The sequence below is a fragment of the Ostrea edulis genome, chromosome 2 (assembly GCF_947568905.1).
Source record: "Ostrea edulis chromosome 2, xbOstEdul1.1, whole genome shotgun sequence".
NCBI lineage: Eukaryota > Metazoa > Mollusca > Bivalvia > Ostreida > Ostreidae > Ostrea > Ostrea edulis.
The window spans coordinates 96329238-96349530 of NC_079165.1; the positions used below are offsets into that span (position 1 = coordinate 96329238).

Sequence of the window (20293 nt, forward strand, 5' to 3'; positions counted from 1 at the left end):
TCAGTTTTAAATTTCTGTTTTTGTGAAACATAGCCAAGATCAGTAAATTGTTTCTGAGAATGATAAATCCTTGTATTAGATATATCAGCAAGTGGCCCATAACCCAAACAGTCACTCATGTCATCACACAACGAGAAAGCTGCACCAGAAGAGTTATGCATTGTTAGTGGTGGAATGAGTGCATCTTTCAACCTCAAGAACTACCGTGTAGCAGGTTTTTTTCTGCGGGTCTAAAAGGCGATTTGCTGGCTCAGAGGTATGCTAATAATTCTAGCAGAAGTTTTGGCAGGCAGGGAAGAGTTATCTCTCTTGCAAATGCTGAAGTCACAATTGGACATTGTGTACACACAGGTCACGTGCTACCAACATCCGACTCATATAAATGTCAGTAATGCTAAACTGCGGCAGTTTAACGAAACATCAAAAACGTTGGCCTTATATTTAAATATAACACGCCAATCTATTGGAAACCGGTGTTTTCCATTTAGATTTCTGAGTCGGCCGTATCGTCAGCAAATGCGCTATACCTCTTTGTCCATGGTGTGTCGGCGTTGTAAACTTTTGACATTTTCATCTCCTCCAGAACCACTGGGTCAATTTTAACCAAACATGGCCAAAAGCATCCTTGGGTGAAGGGCTTTCAAGTTTGTTCAACGGAAGGACCATGCCCCCTTCTAAGGGGAGATAATCACATAAATGCAAAATTAGGAGAGGGTCATTTAAAAATCTTCGAAAGAACCACTGGGCAAGAGGACCTGACATTTACATAAAAGCTTCCTGACATAGTGCAGATTCAAGTTTGTTCAAATCATGGCCCCCGGGTGTAGGATGGGGCCACAATATCTTCTTAAGAACCAATGAGGCAAAAAAGCTGACATTTACATTAAAGCTTAGTCCTGACATAGTGCAGATTCAAGTTTGTTCAAATCATGGCCTCTGGGGATAGGTTGGGACCACAATAGGGGATCAAAGTTTTAAATAGAAATATATAGATACAAGAGACCCATGGGCTTAGAATCGCTCTTCTGATACATTGTAGAACGGGCAAAAATTCTTACTAACCAAGATTCATCAATTAACAAGGTTTTAAAGACCTATCACATGATAGTGTATGAAGGGGATATCATACAGTAATACAGATAATTGAAGTCAAATAGTATCCGAAATATTCAGATATAAACGTCAAATTCCAAAAGTAGATCACAGTGACCTACTTTTTGGTCAACACACTCTGAAGACTCAAGACCCTTCAACTGACAAAGTTTGATGATTGTAAGTCAAATAGTATCTGAAATATTCAAATATAGCCGTCAAATTCCAAAAGCAGGTCACAGTGACCTACTTTTTGTTCAACAAACTATGAAGACTCAAGATGCATCAACTGACAAAATTTGAGGATCCTACCTTTCATAGTGTCCAAAATATGCATCTAAAATTGAAAATGTGAAATTTGAATGTCTGCAAAATAAATATGTTTCGAGGCCTCGATAGATGCATCAACTTACAAGGTTTGATGATTCTAAACCTCTCTGAAATAACAATCTAAAATGTATTCATAAATGGTTAACCATAAAATTCAGAAAGTAGGTCATGGTGACATACTTTTTACATGACGCACTTCAAGGTCCCATGATCCATCAACTGACAACTATTGATGATCATAGGCTCAAATGTGTCCAAGATATGCATAAAAATCCATTTAATAATAATTACCTGCGAAATTCAAAAAGTAGGTCACCATGACCCACTTTTGAGACAACATGATATAAGGTCCTAAGATGCATCAACTGACAAAATTTGATGATCCTAGTCTTTATACTAAGCAAAATATCAAAGTTTTAACAAAACAAACTTTAAGGTCAACTTTGAAGTGACCTTGAGACCACACCCTTTGCCCCAGGATGATGCCTTGAACAATTTTTTATCTACAACCTATCCTCATCCTTATGCATAAGTTTGGTGATAATTTGCCCAGTGGTTCTTGAGAAGATTTTTTAGCAACCACTACTTTTGTTTGCATTTTCCTAATTATCTCCCCTTGTTAAAGGGTCACAACCCTAGTTTTAGTACAAATGAAAGCCCTTGGGCCAAGGATACCCTGTGACAAATTTGACAAAAATTGACCAAGGGGTTCTTGAGATATAGCCCTTTTTCAAAAAAGTTGACACACACCGCACGCTACACATATGGCCATATGATTAGCTCTTTGAGCCTTCGGCTCAGAAGAGCTAAAAATCTTTAAAAATGTTCTTCTCAAGAACCAATGAGCCAAAGAAGTTGACATTTACATGAAAGCTTTCTGACATAGTGCAGATTCAAGTTTGTAAAAATCATGGCCTCCTGGGGTAGGTTGGGGCAACAATAGGGACTAAGGTTTTACTTGCAAATATATATGTGGAAAGTCTTCAAATAAGGGCCAAGGTGGTTCAGTTGAGTGATGTGGCCCATGGGCCTCTTGTTTGGCTGCTTGACTTTAATCTTGGGCCATGTTATTGTCTTGTCATAAATCAACCCTTTTTAACTCTTTAATATCCCTCCACTATTAAATCCACAGATATGTTTTAAAACTTTTTTTTAACCACTTACCTGACCTTTGCATAACGACCTTGAAGGGTAATAACAGCGTTTGGTCAGAGGGAATCCTTGCGTCAAGCATGGGCCTCTAACTTCTCAAGATTGTACCCAAACAGATCTCTAACTTCATTAGATTCTACATTCTTCTTACTTTGAACTTGGGCCAAATGACCTCAATCTAGGATCCTTACATTGTTCTTGAACAACCTTTCTCATAAGCAGTACGTCTTTGCACCAAGTATCAGCTTTTATTGTCAACCCACTACAACAAGGTTGTGACAAGAAAACCAAGCAAGACAGAAGGGCAGAAGATAACAGGTGGACAAAGTGATTTCTATTTATCACCTGTATGTTTGTATGGTGCTGCAATGCACTGTTTCCTAGATGTTCAGGCATAAAGGAGGAAGAGTTTCAAAATTGATTTTTTCCACACATTTTAACCAGAGGCCGAAAATTTCACACCTCCCAATTCATTACAACCCTGCAGCCAGTGTATATACTATGTAATTATTTTAACTACCCCTCAGCAAACTCCCATCCCCGAGACAAAGACATATCCCTGCTGATTATTACCCCTCAGCAAACTCCCAACCCCGAGACAAAGACACTGCTGATCATTGCTCTGCACTGTCTAGTTTTAGTGCCGAGGACTCTTGACCACTGAGCCACTGAGTACTAACTTTGGGGTCATGGCTTTCATAGATGTTTCACAGTGCACTCAGTTTGGTCGATTGATGTCTACAAGTCAGAAACCTTGAAGAAATTTGTTTTATGAGCCAGAGTCCTGTCCAATAAAGACACTTGTACACTGTTGACATACCGTCGATTTATAAACCATCTGCGCCATTTATTCATGTGTGTTTGTGAACATGAGGGTAACAAAACCTACTCACAAGTAAACAAAGGATTTGGACTTTGAGATTGTGCAGCAATTATAGAGTTTGTTTAGTCTAACAAATCCAGTCAAATCAATGCATTATCAATCTCCCGACTATAAAAGTTATTATTTGTCATTGTTTCTTTTTTTAATTGGTTAGATTGCCACAGATATCGTTATTGTTCAATGTGATGTCTTCTACATTGTTACATACAAGTGTCGTCCACTAGAATGGTCCTATATCTTTGATGACTAACACATCACCTGTGGACTTTTTCCGGAACTGACATCTCTACAGCAGTGATAACAGAGTCTGGAGTGGCAATCTTCAATAAGGTGTCTCCACTACGACTTTCCATCTTTGGCTTGACATGTGACCTTTTGACCCCAAACAGGATTTTCCTTTCCTCACTGACCATCTCTATAGCATGTACTGTGAAGACTGTAAAGAGTCCACACCATTACCGCGACTGACCTTTTGACTCAGAAATCAACACAAAGAGCATTATCTCTGTAGAAAACGACACTGATGTCTGAACAGGCACTCTATATGGAGTCTGTAACACACACAGCCAAGTTCATATAATATCTGAAACTTTGGGGTTGGGGAATAAAGCCTGAAGCCCTTGTATTTATTTCATATGGTTTTATTAATCACCAGTTTATTGCTTGTTAGTGAGGTTTTACAGATGATGAAGTAATGGAATAGAAAATAAATATTATGCTAAAATCCCACTCTTCACAATGGGACCCTGCCATAAGCACTTAGGAGTACTTTAAAATATACATTAAAAAATACTTGGAGGTGCATAAAAATAAAAACAGGCAAACAGCAGGCCCTCACACCAAGGACATTACCAAACACTAATACACGCGAAAGATCACTAGAATTCGATGATGATCGCAAATTACATTATCAACAGCAACTTGTTCACACTATTGTGATCAGATCTCTACATTATGAGCAGCTATATGATTTTCAAACTTCATACACTAATAACAAATTATACAACCACACAAAAACAACCAATTCTCATTAGTTTTGAAATATTCCCAGTGATCACAAATACAGACAACTTATGTGGGATCTTAACTTTAGATATACAGGTACATTTTAAGGGGAAAAACACACAATGCAATTCATTGCATACAACTGTGTTTCTAACAAAAATACATTAGGTAAACAAAATAAATAAATATTGACTAGAAAAGATACATGTACAGTACATGACATATATATAAAATGGGAGGACATACCCTTGTGTTGACACTAGTAGGCCTAATTAACAGAAGCTGTCATGTATTCAATATCTAAAGGATGCAAGCTTTCAAAGCTTTAGAACTATGCAGGATATTGTAATGAAATAAATCTAATTCATCTGCTTTCAGCAAAATGGCAGTGTTTAACCCCTTCAGGATTAAGTAGCAAGTTTACACAACAACTTAAATCATGAAAAAACTCAATAAAATAAAGAAATACATAAATTACCCATAAATAATACTGCATATCTGCCGAAAACCATACCAATGTCGGAACTGAAAATATGATGAAACATCCTGTGAAATTGGAATGGGGATACAATATTTGGTTTTACTATAAAATCAATCATTATTGCACATTGCCACATATGATTTCAGTGGGATGACTGGGGGTACTAGTGTTAGTTACCATGAAAGGTTTCTTGGAGGTTGAAGTTGGCAAAGGAATTACAACATTTAGTTACTCTAACATCCTGGTCCCTACATGATACAACAGTTTCACAGTTGTAGAAAACAATCTTGAGCTCTAAAGATATGGCAGCAATTTGCATTCACACATGCACTTAATGTTAAATTTTGTTTGCTGGTTAATTGTTTTTAACACTGTAAAATGGCTTGGGACCCATTCTAACTGGATTTGGTCTGGTGACTCCTTCCAATGTAGACAGGGCACTTGTTGGCGGTAACTCGAGACTATGTCGGACATTAACAAGAGTGAGGGATTCTGACTGACTCAGTCCTAATGTTGGTGACACACTATGAACGCGCTGTCGACCACCCCCCCTTCCCACATCTTCACCACAACTCTCCCGTTTGCTTTCGAAAAAATGCATTAGTTCTTTAATGCTTCCCCTTCTTTTGAGATGAGAAGCGGTTTCCTCCAGAGATTGAGAATGTTCTAATGTAAGGGATCGACTCATCATGTCCTCAGAGGCACATCCACTAGCTGCACCATGTGGAGAAGTGTTCAACACAGAACAAGATTTAGTCATTCTTTCATTTTTCTCGGAACTCATCACAACCCTGCTGATTCCCGGTGAGCCTCGAGTTGCTGTAACAGATTGATTGTGACTCTGAAAAGACACATGCCTTGTTCCCCTAGGAGATCCTTCAGATTTGACCCTTAAAACTTTAGGTGAATTCTCCTCTGAAGACTGATGCCTAATGCTGCGAGGTGAACTTTCTTCAGAGCAGCGACGGATTCCTCTTGGTGAGTCATCAGAAGAAATTTGACTGAAAGGTGAGGAATCTCTTTGAGATTTTGGAGAACTTTTTGAACTAAGTGATCCCTCTCTAGCAAACTTGGGAGATCCATCCACAGATCTAGGAGATGATCTTGTTCTCTGTTCAGATTCACACACTGACGACTCACTTCCAGTCCTAGTTTTTGAAACACTTCTATGTTTTGGTGGCTTTCCAATTCCAACAGTTTTATCTACTTTTTCGCATTTCATTCCCATGCTTTTTGACAACTGGAATTCATAACCCACATCGGTAGAAATACTTCTTCTGCTTCCAGGGACATTAAAACTGTTTGACACAGCATTACCAGCACCAAGTTGTTGCTCATAATATGAATGTTCAATCTGCGAGTATGACTTCTGTTTTCCAAATGAGGCTCTAGCATTCACTACCCTATTTGAATCACTGGCAATCTGTTGATTTGGCAAACACACTAAATTTTCTTGAGATGCCTGATTTTCCTTTTGATGTTTTTCAGCATTTTCTTTGCACGACTTTTCAAACAGTTCCTTCAGACTCTGCAGTTTTGTTGACTTGTGGGCTTTGGTGAATCTGACGTCCTCTGCTTGATTTGGATCTGCGTTGTCTCCTGTGAAATCATCATGCCGTGAGGAGGCTAACTGTAAAATGGACTCGTCTAAAGAACTACGATTTGGAGGTTCCTCTAAAGCATAGAAATTGCCAATACATCTTTCTGCCACAGATTTAAGTGGAACACGACTAACTAATTTACTCCTAGTTATGTTTGATTTTATATCATCCACAAAAACATCATCATTTAAGTCTGAAAAATCAACTGACTCTGTAAGCTGTTTGCGTTCTTTCCTAGGTTTGGCTGTAGGTAAGGGAACAGGTGCCTTTTTCTTGAAACTTGCTCTGTGCTCCACAATTACCTCATTTTCTCCCTTTTCTGAACTTCCTTCACTTGAGAGCGTTTCCTTTATAGGTTTCATAACACATGGCCTACGGACCTCCAGAAATTCTTGCTCCGGGGGCGGAAGTTGTGGAAGTGGTCCATCAACACTGCTGCAGACATCGGTTTCCATGCAAATTTCATTTTCACTTGAAGAAATATAGCATGCATTCTGATTTAATGATGACTGAAGAGTCATATTAAGCTCTTTGTCTGCATTTATTGCATTCTGTGCCTCTTCTTCAGAATTATCAATGGGTTTAACCATTTGACTGACTGGTTCAATTTGTTCCACAACAAATGGTTCAGCCGTTATCAATGGCCCTTGAGAGAGCATTTGTATGTCTTCTGCTGGCCTTGTGATGGAAGTATATCCAGAGGCAAGCACAGAGGCTTCCACTTCCATACCTTGGTGATAATCAAACCCACTATCCATTCTCAAATGATCAGGCAATTCATGGACAACAATCCCAGGCTGCATATCATCACTCAATGTAGAGCAGGTATCCTGACCCTTCATTGCTTTAAATCTGTCCTGCATTCTTTCTCTCATTTCGTTGCTGAGATTCTGATGTGTTGGGATTCCAAAACAACTCTCATTTATATCAATTTCCTCCATCATACTGCTGTGCCCTCCAAAAGAATTCATATCCGTGCTCATCATACTTTCTACTCCAAATGAATTCACATCATTCATAGTATTTTCCACTCCATATGAATTCATATCAGAATTGTCATAGTAACTATCAGACAAATTCACAGGGAAGCTTCCTTCACTTCCTAACAAATCATTAGAACTACTACTGGCTTTTTCAGTTTTATCACAGCTAAGCTTGGAAGCACCTGTTATTGGAACTTCATCAGAGTTTTCAAACTTAGGAAATCCAGACAACTCTAGAGGGGGAAGCATTGGCATATTCAACACAACTTCTTTCCCATCTACCTTGTGAACCTTATTAATCTTTTGATCCTTCCCCATCTTTTCCTGAATACTGATTCCATTCCTCTCCATTGATTGACCTACAGCCCTGCTGTAACTATCACTTCTACATATATTGATTTGACTCTCCATGCTGCTTTCTTCATGCACTACCACACTTGCTCCTGAATCACATAAACGCATCTCAGAACTGGATGAAGTATCACTACTGCCCTGCGTAACAATACTACAGTGCTTTATCTGTGGGAGGTCAGTCTCTGTTAAACATTTCTTTATCATGGGTTTTTCTACAACTACTGTCCTCTCATCTGTGCTACACTCTGGAGTTTTTTCTCTGCAATCAGATGGATGTGAAACTTCCATAGCAGCTGGCAATGTTGTAGACCTTTTTAAAATATGTTTTTCATTAGAATGAACATTGTCTTTTGTGTCAGTTAATCTACACACATCTCCAGTAGGTGCAAGCTGGTTTTTCCAAAGTTCATTAAAATTTGAAAGATCTTGCAACTTTCTATCAAACGAGGAGTCTAGGTTTTCTTGATTTGACGGAACTTGTGCAGATGGAGAATTAGATTTAACTTCACTTGTTTTGTTCTGAGGTTTGTTTGGAGACTTGTCTAAACCAGCCATAGCTCGGAAATCTTGATTCAGACCTGCTAAATCTTCCCACCTTGGCTGGTTTCTTGGGGAACGTGGACTAGAAGTAGATTTAGAGTCTGTGCATGTGGAGGAGAGAAGTAAATGAGGAAAGTCTCTTTTAGCAGGTTGTTTCGGAAAAGGAGATGGAGGATTTTCAGGTTTGGATGACTGCTTCATTCTGGCTTCTGGACTTGAAAGACTAGACACAGTTGAAGATGATGAATTTGAGTCAGTTCGTGTAAGAGTATCCCTCTTTTTTCCTTGTTGTGAAAGAAAATACAAATCATCATCCGATAAGTCAAAAGTCACTTTTCCTCTCCTGGACAGTACTTTCCGTTGCTGTGAATCATAGTCAAAAGACCGGTCGGGACTAGAAGGACTCATCAATGGTGAAACAAATCCTCTGTGAGCAGGACCTGGGCTAGAAAGTGGGCTATCCGCTTGCCAAGTTTGTGTAGGTGTATTAGGTTGTGAATGCTTCAGACGTCTCTGAACTGGACTTGCCAGGGGTGAACTTCCTGTCCTTGCCATGATTGGACTTGATACAGGAGACATGGTAGGTAGTGAAGAAACAGATCCTTTTGGGTTTTGTTTCGGAGATTCTTGAGGTGAGAATATTCTTGATGACTCTGATGAAGGACTGACTTGCTGTATTGAGGAAAATGCCACGAGATGTTCCTCAGGAGTTCGTGTTTTGAAGTGGTATGATGAAGATGAAATGTTTTTAGATTCAGCAGACTGCCCAACATTGAGTGAAAAGTTTTGGTCTTTGGCATTACGTAATGGAGCACGGATTAATCTTGGTGTTTCTACAACTTGCACCTCTGCAGCAGGTCTGTCCACAAATGTATTCGAGTCTTGATTAGCTGATTCATGCAAGCTGGTTGCAATCTCTTCTCTGAAATCACCTGAATCTATAGACAGACTTTTTTCCTCCTTCAGTTTCTTTGCTTTTTGAACTTCGTTCTTGAAAGCCTGATCAATCTGGGCATTTATCTCCACCAAGGTCCTGGTGAGTGGGGATTCAGACAAACTGTCTAATGAAGCACTTCTCCGTTTTCTGTCTACACCAGAACTGTTTTCCTCACTAAGACTAAAACTATCCATGGAAGTGGAAACTTCACTCAGAGTAATGGAAGAGAGCAAGTCAGTTTGACTTCCGGATGTAAGATTTTCTAGTGATTTCTGAATGTCTGATGGAACACTTAAACATTTTGACATCTTTGAACACCCTTCAGTCTTAGACTGATGAAATTCCACTGAGGAGTATTTGGCTTCACTTTCACTGTATGAGTAAGAAGTTATGTTATTATTTGTAGCTTGGTTGATTGACTGCAGGTTTGCAGCCTGGTCAATGGATTGGAGTAGATCTGTGTCATCAGATGGAAGAAAAAACATTGCATTATCCACATTGTCGTAGTTGTCTGACAAACGGTTTACATTTTCCTCTGTTTGCAAAGAAGAGGATGACTGAGTATTGTTCGGAATTTCGTTTTCACTGCTGTCAGAAATTTCTGCATAGTCATGATGTCTTGAGAAGTACTGATTCAATGGAGGTTCATCAGGTGTGGTACATGGGGTGGATGATGAACTACTTAACCAGTTTTTCCGTTTGGCTCCTGGACTTTCTGGTAAGTCAATTACCTCTTCCTTCTTCCGAGATTTGTCACTAACGTTCATAGTCTTTTTCTGTTCTCTAGGAGAAGAGGACCCTTCCTTTGAATCTCTCTGTGGTGATTTAGAGTTCCTCAGTTTACGACTGTCACTTGAGGGGCTCTTGCCCTTTTGATCAACTGGTTTCAACAAGTCTTTGTCATCAACATGCAACACAAACTTTTCTGCATCAATGGAAGATGACATGAGATTCTCTCTCAGTCCCTCAGTGCCTCGATGCTCTATTTCAAAGACACTTTGTGAGATTCCTTTCTGCTTGGACATTTTTGGACTCCTGCTTTTCTCACGAGATTCATTCATTTTTGGACTAAGAGGTGCAGAAGGGGTCCTACGATGAGATACGACTCTTCGCTTAGGCTCAGAACGAACAAAAGAATGCTTCTGTTTTCTTTTATCTGGATTTTCATTCTCTACACCATCTGCAAAAATAATGAACACATGCACTCAAGATATTACCTTTCAAACATGAATTTATAAGAATTGAAATTTGAAAAGGACTCGATTTAATCCAGCCTCATCATCACCTTTTAAATTATCTACATCAATTGCCATCTCTCTAGAACCAGCTACAATATAGCTCGGGTAAGTGATGGTATCCTCAGCATGCATAAGGTTTCTGGGGGACTCCGATGACAGAGATCTCTTATGACCCAAAAGTTTTTTACTCTCCTCTTCTGCAAAAATAGAAGGAAAACTTATTTTATGAAGTTTCTCATGTGAAAAGAATATAAATATATTTGACATTTCAACTATCTACTCCATATACTGTAAAGAACATTATTTTTGTTGTAGTTTTATTTTTGTTGAAGTGAAAGTGAAATGAAAATGACAGTGAAAATAACACAACCACAGCCTTTACATACGGAAATAATATTTGAAAAAAGAGTGAAAATACATATAATTTGGAAAGCATAGAAAGAACCTGAAGCTAGTATAATATAGTACAATACATCTAAATAACAGCAGTTGGGTATATTGACATTTTTTCAAATCATCCTGTGTAAATCCACATAAAAATGCAGGCATTCAGTACCTTGAAACAATTTCATCAGCATGGTCTCATCAACCAGCCTGGACATTCTCTTGGTGCTGTCAATGGAGGTGGACGGTGGAAGGACCAGCAATGACTCAGCACTCTTGGCTCCCCTAAGTCGCCGTCTCTTCCAGGTCTGCACATCTTCCTCGGTTATGGCTTTTCTCTCCATTCCAGTACCCAGTGATTCTACAAATGAAAATACTAAGCTTTTTAAAATTTTCATAGTGGTTTCAAATAAAGGATCATATTCATTACACAACTAACATATGTCCCGATAAAAAAATAAGAAATTTATAATGACTGAAATGTCCATTAAATTCCCTGTAATATACATGTATGTCAATTGATGCCTGTTGAAAATATATGGGTGGTGATAACCTTGCTTGTGTATAATTGATTGAATGATGTCAGAAAATGATTATTTCCCACAATTTCTTCAAAATATAGTCCAAAAGTACAATATGTTATTCACATTTTGTTTCAGGAATAACACAATGCAAACATAATCAAACACCATTTTCACATTTTATTGATACTATGATTCTATACAAAATGTCAGTAAACAGTGCTATTCCCCCAACCCTTAAAAAGTTATGAGCAAGGTTAAAGATTCAGTTAAAGTTTTGAAATTTGTGTCAAATTACAAGATCAAGCATCATGGCATCAAATGAAATTTCTTGTCATAAGGAATTTATATACAAAATATGAAAGTTCTATCATATATAGTTCAGGAGATATTGCATAGTTTTGGTTTGCTTAAAAGTAAGTCAAACTCTAAGGTCAAATGGTTAAAAACTTTGGTACCAAAATATAGGTCTCACCACAAGGAATGCACATACGAAATATAAAAGCCCTATTACTCATTATGTAAAAGTTATGAGCAAAGTTCAAGTTTCAGACAGAACAAAAAGAATATCCTCCCGCCAACTTTAGTCATGGAGGCAAAAAAACCTTGAATCCACACAACTTAGGAATACCTGAACTTTGATATGATTTAGAATTTGTTATTTCCTGTACATCCCCATATAAAACTTAGATTTTCAATTGTGGCCCTACCCTACCCTTGGGACCCATGAATTGAAAAAAATTTGCACTACCTGATGATGCTTGCACATCAATACGACTAATTATGGCCCTGCTGTTCTTGACAAAATTTTTTCTATATTCCCCCATGTAAAACTGTGGTCCTCTATTGCGGCCCAACCCTACCCCCTAGGGTCATGATTTGACAAATTTCAACTTTTCTGGCCAAGTGGTTCTAAAGAAGATTTTTGCATGACAACACCCTATTTATGCCTTTTTAAAAAAAAATTATCTCTCCTTTGGAGAGAGCATGGCCCTTCATTTTAATTAACATGAATCCCCTTTACCCTAGAACAATTTGTGCCAAGTTTAACTGAAATTGGAAAAGTGGTTCTTGAGCAGATGATTTTAAAAGATGCCAACAAAGTTTTACTACAGTAATTCTTAATTATTTTCACTTTCAAAATGGGTGTGGTCTTCATTTGAACCAGCTTGAATTATCTTTACCAAAGCATGCTTTGTGGCAAGTTTGGTTGAAATTAGCCCTGTGGTTCTGGAGAAGCTGAGTATGTTATAACTTTACGGACGGACAGACACCGGACAAAAAGTGATCAGAAAAGTTCACTTGAGCTTTCAGGTCAGCTGAGCTAAATATTTGTGTCTCTAATTACTTTTGAATAGGTCTTGCTTTTACAAAGATAGCTGACCAGGTATTGTTTGGCAGGCTCTAATAGCCGGTTTCAATGTTTTTAATTCTTGAATCATATAATAAAACAATTATTGCCATTTTCTAGGTCAATATTATGCTCTAGCTACCCTCGAGGTACAATATTCACCTCACCCTCCAGGCTCAGTGAATATTTGCACTTCTCAGGTTACTAAAGCATTGTACTGACCTATAAATATCAATAATTGTATACTGTTTTGAACCAATGTGGTATTCCTAAGTTTTGTGTATTATAGTATATACAGTATAATTTGTCCAAACTGGCCTCTGAGTACTCCGGCGCTCTGTCAATTCCGGCCACAAAATATAGTCCCTAACATTTCTTTAACAAATCCTTTATTAATAATTCCCTGTACTCCGGATACTGCGTATTCTGTATATCGGCCAGCTTACACAGTCCCAACTGCTATCAATTAACTTTAATTATCCTGTGTAAACCGGCCCCTCGATGATACACCACCCTAATTGTTGCCAATGGTATTCGGTGTACACAAGGTCCCAACTGCTCGTAATTAGCTCTAATTATCGCATTTAAACCAGCCACCCCACGATGACCAACCTGTCGGTATTTGGTCGATCACACGCGGTGTACACAAAGGGTGTCTTAAGGGAAGCCACAGGTAAGTAAAAGAGTGCAACTGGCGAGGAGTCGCGATCAGTTTAAAATAAAACCTGATTTTTAGGGGTGCACTTTTCAATTATGACAGCACCACGCACGAGGTAATGGCGTCCACCCCCTAACGACAGAGACGAGAACTGACATTAAAAGACAAAGTTCAATTAATCGATGAATTCGATACATTCTTGAAATAAAACAAAATCGGCAACAATCCCGTTATGTTTTCCAAAAGCAAGGTTTCTCCTCGTGGACTTCTCGGAGCTCTACGGCGAGTCAGACAGTGATGATATGCAGTTAGTTAGCACAACTCGCCATGTCCGGTCGATCACTCGGCATTACATTAGTTTCCGTTTCACAAATTGAGACAGTTGAAAGTGATACATTTACAATGAAAGCTGGGAAAGACAAATTTTAAACGAACACAACACAAACTTGACGAACATACATAATGTAGCACTTGATAACGGCGATGATGTAGACGAAATTGACAATATACCAACAGAAAATTGCGCGAATAATTCCCAGATTTTAAACTGTTTAATAAAAATTGAAATTTTTTCAAATGAGCACGACAATAAAACACTGACATTTATATTTTTACATTTTGAATTCTTTTGTAATATATTACAACGTTAGCAATCATTACACACGTATGCATAGATAGTGAATACAAGGGAATTAACTCATTCTTGTCAACATTCTGCACTCCAGACTCTGTGCAAACCGGCCAATTTCTTTGGAACCACACATAGCCGGTTTAGACAGAGTATACTGTAGTTCTATCTCAAAATCAATTTAGGGGGCAAAAAATTGGTCACTACAGTGCGTCTTTTCTGAGCTACTATATTTTTAATGCATATTCAATGAGTAGCATATATACATGTATTTGATGGTGTTTTCTTACGTGATAATCCACTTTTGTGGTTTTTGTGCTTCATGCTGCTTTGTCGATTTCCCTTAGTAAATATCGACCTCCAACCACTGGGAGACTTCTTTGCTTTTAAATTTCCAACTTCCTTCAAAGGGGTCTTTTTTCTACAAACAAAGTAGCATAGTCTTCTCATTTAAAAGCAAAATTAAACCAATTACTTCATTGACAGTTCTTCCATAACACTTTCAAGGTGACATGAGTACAAATTTCATTTTTAAGGTGGCTATCACTCTTAAGAGCTCCAGATATTTTTAGCTCTAAAATCATACAGTGTATTTCTACATTTTTTTCTAGTGTACATACACATACCTGTAACCAGGCAGATCTAAGACGGTATGGTATTTCCCCGACAAGCCTTTGGGTCCACTCCCTACATCTATGTACTTTTGGTGTGGGGGACGAAGACTAGCTGATAAGGCTCTTTCTCTGGCTTCTTCCAGTGTTATTAACTTTGTGGGTGTAGAAATCGCCAGGGATTTGGGTCTGGGTTTTTTCCTTGATGCTGAATAATGATATGTACATGTACTTTATTTAACATTTCAAGTTTTCATCAACACAAATACATTAAAAGTTAAAATATCAACATTACATATTTATAATAATTTGTGTTGTGACTGCAATAATGTTACAACATACATGTAATAATTTTCTAATATACTGTACCAACAATATGGTATATTACTTCAGCATGTCCTAAACATATGCAGCCAAACATGTTGCCCATGAAAAGGTTACAACACAGTACAGAGGCCCTAATAGTGATGATTTGCTAGCTTTTTGTGTAGATGGGGAATGATCATCTAATTGATCACCCTTTCTACTCCAAAACAAAACTGTTCTTCCTTAATTGTGCTTTTAAAAAAGTGCAGTTTCATTACAAAATATACTAGTATATCTATGCATGTTCCTTACGTTTCAGTTCTGGTGAGGAATATGATGGGAGTTTGTCACTGAAGATGAGATCTGCATACACTATTAAACACTCGGTGACAACAGCCTGGATCCCCACCCCCTGGAGAGCAGCTGCTCCTCCCCCACACTCCAACTCCTTTGACCTGTATAACATAATAATAGTGATTACTATATTGTATCTCAAAACATTTGTATCTACTTCAGCTAATAAGAGGTTAACAATGCACAAATGTCATAAAGAAAACAAGCACCAGTACCTGAGAAGATTTGGGGCCCACACTATGGCCAAATTCTTGGAATGCATACCAGTTTCTTTGCCAAATGCTGCAACTTTTGCTAGATGACGCATCAGGAACTCGGTTGTCCTATTTGTAAAAGAGGTTTTTCAATTATTTCTAAATATGCGGTGATTTTACAATTATATGAGAAGGGCTTTGGTGACAATTTTAGTGCAGTATCATACTGTTAAACACGATCATATGATGGTAAAACTAGAATATTTCAAGTGACACCAGCTGGTGCTTTATCTCAACAGACGGATGGACAGATATCAGACAAAGCGATCTGCATGTATTTGTAATGTTCTAAATATAAAATCCAAATACAGTGAAACTTCTCTAAACCGGCCGGCTCTCGGACCGGGAAAAATGGCCGGTTTAGAGGGATGGCCGGTAGATGGCCGGTATACCGAGAATTTAGCAATTATAGACATTTTATCTCAATATTCACAAAGTAGGTACTGTTCACTTTGATCTGGTGATCTATGATCAATTATCGGTGGAGATCAAATTACTCCGCTTTTACCTAAAGATAATTATGAATTACAAGAAATATTCTCGCTGAAATCATCTAATTTTAAACTGAAAATCTATAACAGGATACATAAAGAAAACACAGAGGCCTATTATTGGAATCCCTCTTACCTATAAAAACTCTGTTTACATTCATCGCTTATGTCATTAACAATTTTGTTTAGACGTTTTTAAAAAGTACAGTAGTAAATATGAAATTGTAATTTGAATATTTCTTTGGAATTTTAAGTCTATGGAAACCAAGAAAATTAATCTATCTTTTAATAATTATCATTAACAGTCATGGGTTTGTTCTTTACTAACTACCGCTTATATCCATACGAAAGTATGGTGAAACAATATGGCGTTTGATATGGTATTCATTCAATAATTTCCTAACTGTTTTTTACATTTTGTACAGAATTTGGAAGGGTCTCTTGGATTAGCTAAGTGTCAATTAACACGCTTGACAGCACAGGTAAACAATAGAAATTGAAGAGGCCACTAGTGTTTTTCACATCTCCTCTGGATAATTTCATACCTAGCCAGTTGGTCAGTCAATTTGCACACCTGGACGATCTTAATTAACCTTTGGCCAAGATTTTCTTGTCTTCAAAAAGTGGCCAGTATGTTAAGGGTAAATTACACATCCTTGTTAACAAATGTACTTTAAAAAGTGGCCGATGTCCGTTTTTCAGGGGTGGCCGGTTTTGTAAGACTTTCTTTGTAAGGAAATGTTAAGATTTCTGCCGGGACTTTGAAAATCGGCCGATATTCAGGGAGAACCGGTATTCTGAGGGGTCGGTTTGGAGAAGTTTCACTGTATAGACTAGGAATAGAAATTTTGTATTTGAAATAACAACAAACCTGTAGTGAGGAGGAGGAGGGAGAAATAAAAACAAAACTGTAGTGAGGAGGAGGAGGGGGAAATAACAACAAACCTGTAGTGAGGAGGAGGAGGGGGAAATAACAACAAACCTGTAGTGAGGAGGAGGAGGGAGAAATAACAACAAAACTGTAGTGAGGAGGAGGAGGAGAAATAACAAACCTGTAGTGAGGAGGAGGAGGGGGAAATAACAACAAACCTGTAGTGAGGAGGAGGAGGGAAAAGTAACAACAAACCTGTAGTGAGGAGGAGGAGGGAGAAATAAAAACAAAACTGTAGTGAGGAGGAGGAGGGGGAAATAACAACAAACCTGTAGTGAGGAGGAGGAGGGGGAAATAACAACAAAACTGTAGTGAGGAGGAGGGAGAAATAACAACAAACCTGTAGTGAGGAGGAGGGAGAAATAACAAAACTGTAGTGAGGAGGAGGAGGGGGAAATAACAACAAACCTGTAGTGAGGAGGAGGAGGGGGAAATAACAACAAACCTGTAGTGAGGAGGAGGAGGGGGAAATAACAACAAACCTGTAGTGAGGAAGAGGAGGGAGAAATAACAACAAAACTGTAGTGAGGAGGAGGGAGAAGCAAGAGGTACTGTGAGCAATGCTCACTAAGAATACCCCCCGCTTACCCAATCTCCCAAAGGGCGTTGGTAATAGGTATAAACTACCTCTTTTCTGAGTGTAAAAAACAAATGGCATGACAAACCGAACCATTTTGCTACTTCGATGTCCAGTGCGCGTGACGTCACCTTTGACCTTTTGACCCCAAAATTGATAGGGAACATCTTCATCCCATGGGTAGTCCATATGTATGATACGGTGACTGTAGGTGGAAAGGATAACGCTTTAGAGCCCCGAAACCATATTGCTACTTCAATGTCCAGTGCGCGTGACCTTTGACCTTTTGACCCCAAAATTGATAGGGAACATCTTCATCCCATGGGTAGTCCATATGTATGATATGGTGACGGTAGGTGGAAAGGATAACGCTTTAGAGCCCGGAAACCATATTGCTACTTCGATGTTCAGTGCGTGTGACCTTTGACGTTTTGACCCCAAAATCGATAGGGAACATCTTCATCCCATGGGTAGTCCATATGTATGATATGGTGAGTGTAGGTGGAAAGGATAACGCTTTAGAGCCCGGAAACCATATTGCTACTTCGATGTCCAGTGCGCTTGACCTTTGACCTTTTGACCCCAAAATCGATAGGGAACATCTTCATCCCATGGGTAGTACATATGTATGATATGGTGACGGTAGGTGGAAAGGATAATGCTTTAGAGCCCGGAAACCATTGTGTCTACAGACGGACGGACAGACAGATGGACAACCCGATTCCAGTATACCCCCCCCCCCCCCCCCCCCCACAACTTGTTGCGGGGGGTATAATAACAACAAACCTGTAGTGAGGAGGAGGGAGAAATAACAACAAACCTGTAGTGAGGAGGAGGGAGAAATAACAACAAAACTGTAGTGAGGAGGAGGAGGGAGAAATAACAAACCTGTAGTGAGGAGGAGGAGGGGGAAATAACAACAAACCTGTAGTGAGGAGGAGGGGAAATAACAACAAACCTGTAGTGAGGAGGGGGGGAAATAACAACAAACCTGTAGTGAGGAGGAGGAGGAGAAATAACAACAAACCTGTAGTGAGGAGGAGGAGGGGGAAATAACAACAAAACTGTAGTGAGGAGGAGGAGGGGGAAATAACAACAAACCTGTAGTGAGGAGGAGGGAGAAATAACAACAAAACTGTAGTGAGGAGGAGGAGGGGGAAATAACAAACCTGTAGTGAGGAGGAGGAGGGGGAAATAACAACAAACCTGTAATGAGGAGGAGGGAGAAATAACAACAAAACTGTAGTGAGGAGGAGGAGGGAGAAATAACAAAACTGTAGTGAAGAGGAGGAGGGGGAAATAACAACAAACCTGTAGTGAGGAGGAGGGGAAATAACAACAAACCTGTAGTGAGGAGGAGGAGGAGGAGAAATAACAACAAACCTGTAGTGAGGAGGAGGGAGAAATAAAAACAAACCTGTAGTGAGGAGGAGGAGGGGGAAATAACAACAAACCTGTAGTGAGGAGGGAGAAATAACAACAAAACTGTAGTGAGGAGGAGGAGGGAGAAATAACAACAAACCTGTAGTGAGGAGGAGGGAGAAATAACAACAAACCTGTAGTGAGGAGGAGGAGGGAGAAATAACAAACCTGTAGTGAGGAGGAGGGAGAAATAACAACAAACCTGTAGTGAGGAGGAGGAGGAGGAGAAATAACAACAAACCTGTAGTGAGGAGGAGGAGGAGGAGGGAGAAATAACAACAAAACTGTAGTGAGGAGGAGGAGAAATAACAACAAACCTGTAGTGAGGAGGAGGAGGAGGGAGAAATAACAACAAACCTGTAGTGAGGAGGAGGAGGAGGGGGAAATAACAACAAACCTGTAGTGAGGAGGAGGAGGGAGAAATAACAACAAAACTGTAGTGAGGAGGAGAAATAACAACAAACCTGTAGTGAGGAGGAGGGAGTTGCTGGACAACATCATGAATTTTCCACAATTTGTTGTCCTCATCCCGTACAGCATCCTACAACAGTTGTGATTTATATAAAGTGACTTTCAATGCTTACGATATTTCTATTAACATCTCCGTTAATGTCTTTTTAATGTCATATAGCCGATTTGTTGCATTTTAAGCATTTGACTATAAAACAGTTCTAAAGATTTTATTCTGTCTTAAAGAAAATTAAAATTGCTTGACAGGCTTACAGCAAACTTGTCATACAGCTGGTACGTCAGCAGAGGATTTGGGAGTTCCCTGAAGTACATTTTGAGCAGTGAACTAATACAGTGTATATCTTGTAGGTAAATCTCTTCCGTTAAGTCAGGCACTCTATCCTCATCAAAAGCCAATCTATCAAAGAAAAATATTCATATATAATTATTCATTATATAGAGTGAAACTGACCTAATCCAACATGCTCTGAGAGAAAAATGTTGTGCCAGTTTAGAGGGGATGTTGGGCTGCACAGTGTAAACATGGAAAACAGACAGCATCGAAACTCCTCAATACTGATCCAACTGTCCAACTCAAGAAAATGAAAGCATTTTCTGACAAGGATTTGGCATTCAATTGAACTTTTCTTATTTCTGATATGTATAAATGTGAACACTAAACATATCTAAAACATAACTCAGAAACTCTTTCCTATTTTGAAATATTTAAATGTGGGTTGACATTGCCAAACCAACAAT

General features: G+C 38.8%; 1 protein-coding gene across 6 annotated transcripts in view; it reads right to left on the minus strand.

Moving 5' to 3' along the window:
• Window positions 1-4082: 4082 nt before the first annotated feature.
• The window catches only part of LOC125678137 (uncharacterized), a 50413-nt gene continuing 34202 nt past the window's right edge, over window positions 4083-20293 (minus strand). For all 6 annotated transcript variants that reach the window (XM_056155672.1, XM_056155674.1, XM_056155669.1 and 3 more), the window contains 9 exons: window positions 19808-19952; window positions 19549-19625; window positions 15625-15732; window positions 15368-15510; window positions 14765-14957; window positions 14429-14559; window positions 11153-11341; window positions 10644-10793; window positions 4083-10538 (listed from right to left, as the gene is read on the minus strand). In XM_056155672.1, coding sequence (XP_056011647.1) covers window positions 5299-10538; window positions 10644-10793; window positions 11153-11341; window positions 14429-14559; window positions 14765-14957; window positions 15368-15510; window positions 15625-15732; window positions 19549-19625; window positions 19808-19952 — 6376 coding nt within the window. In that variant the 3' untranslated portion in view covers window positions 4083-5298. The remainder of the gene's footprint in view (window positions 10539-10643; window positions 10794-11152; window positions 11342-14428; window positions 14560-14764; window positions 14958-15367; window positions 15511-15624; window positions 15733-19548; window positions 19626-19807; window positions 19953-20293) is intronic.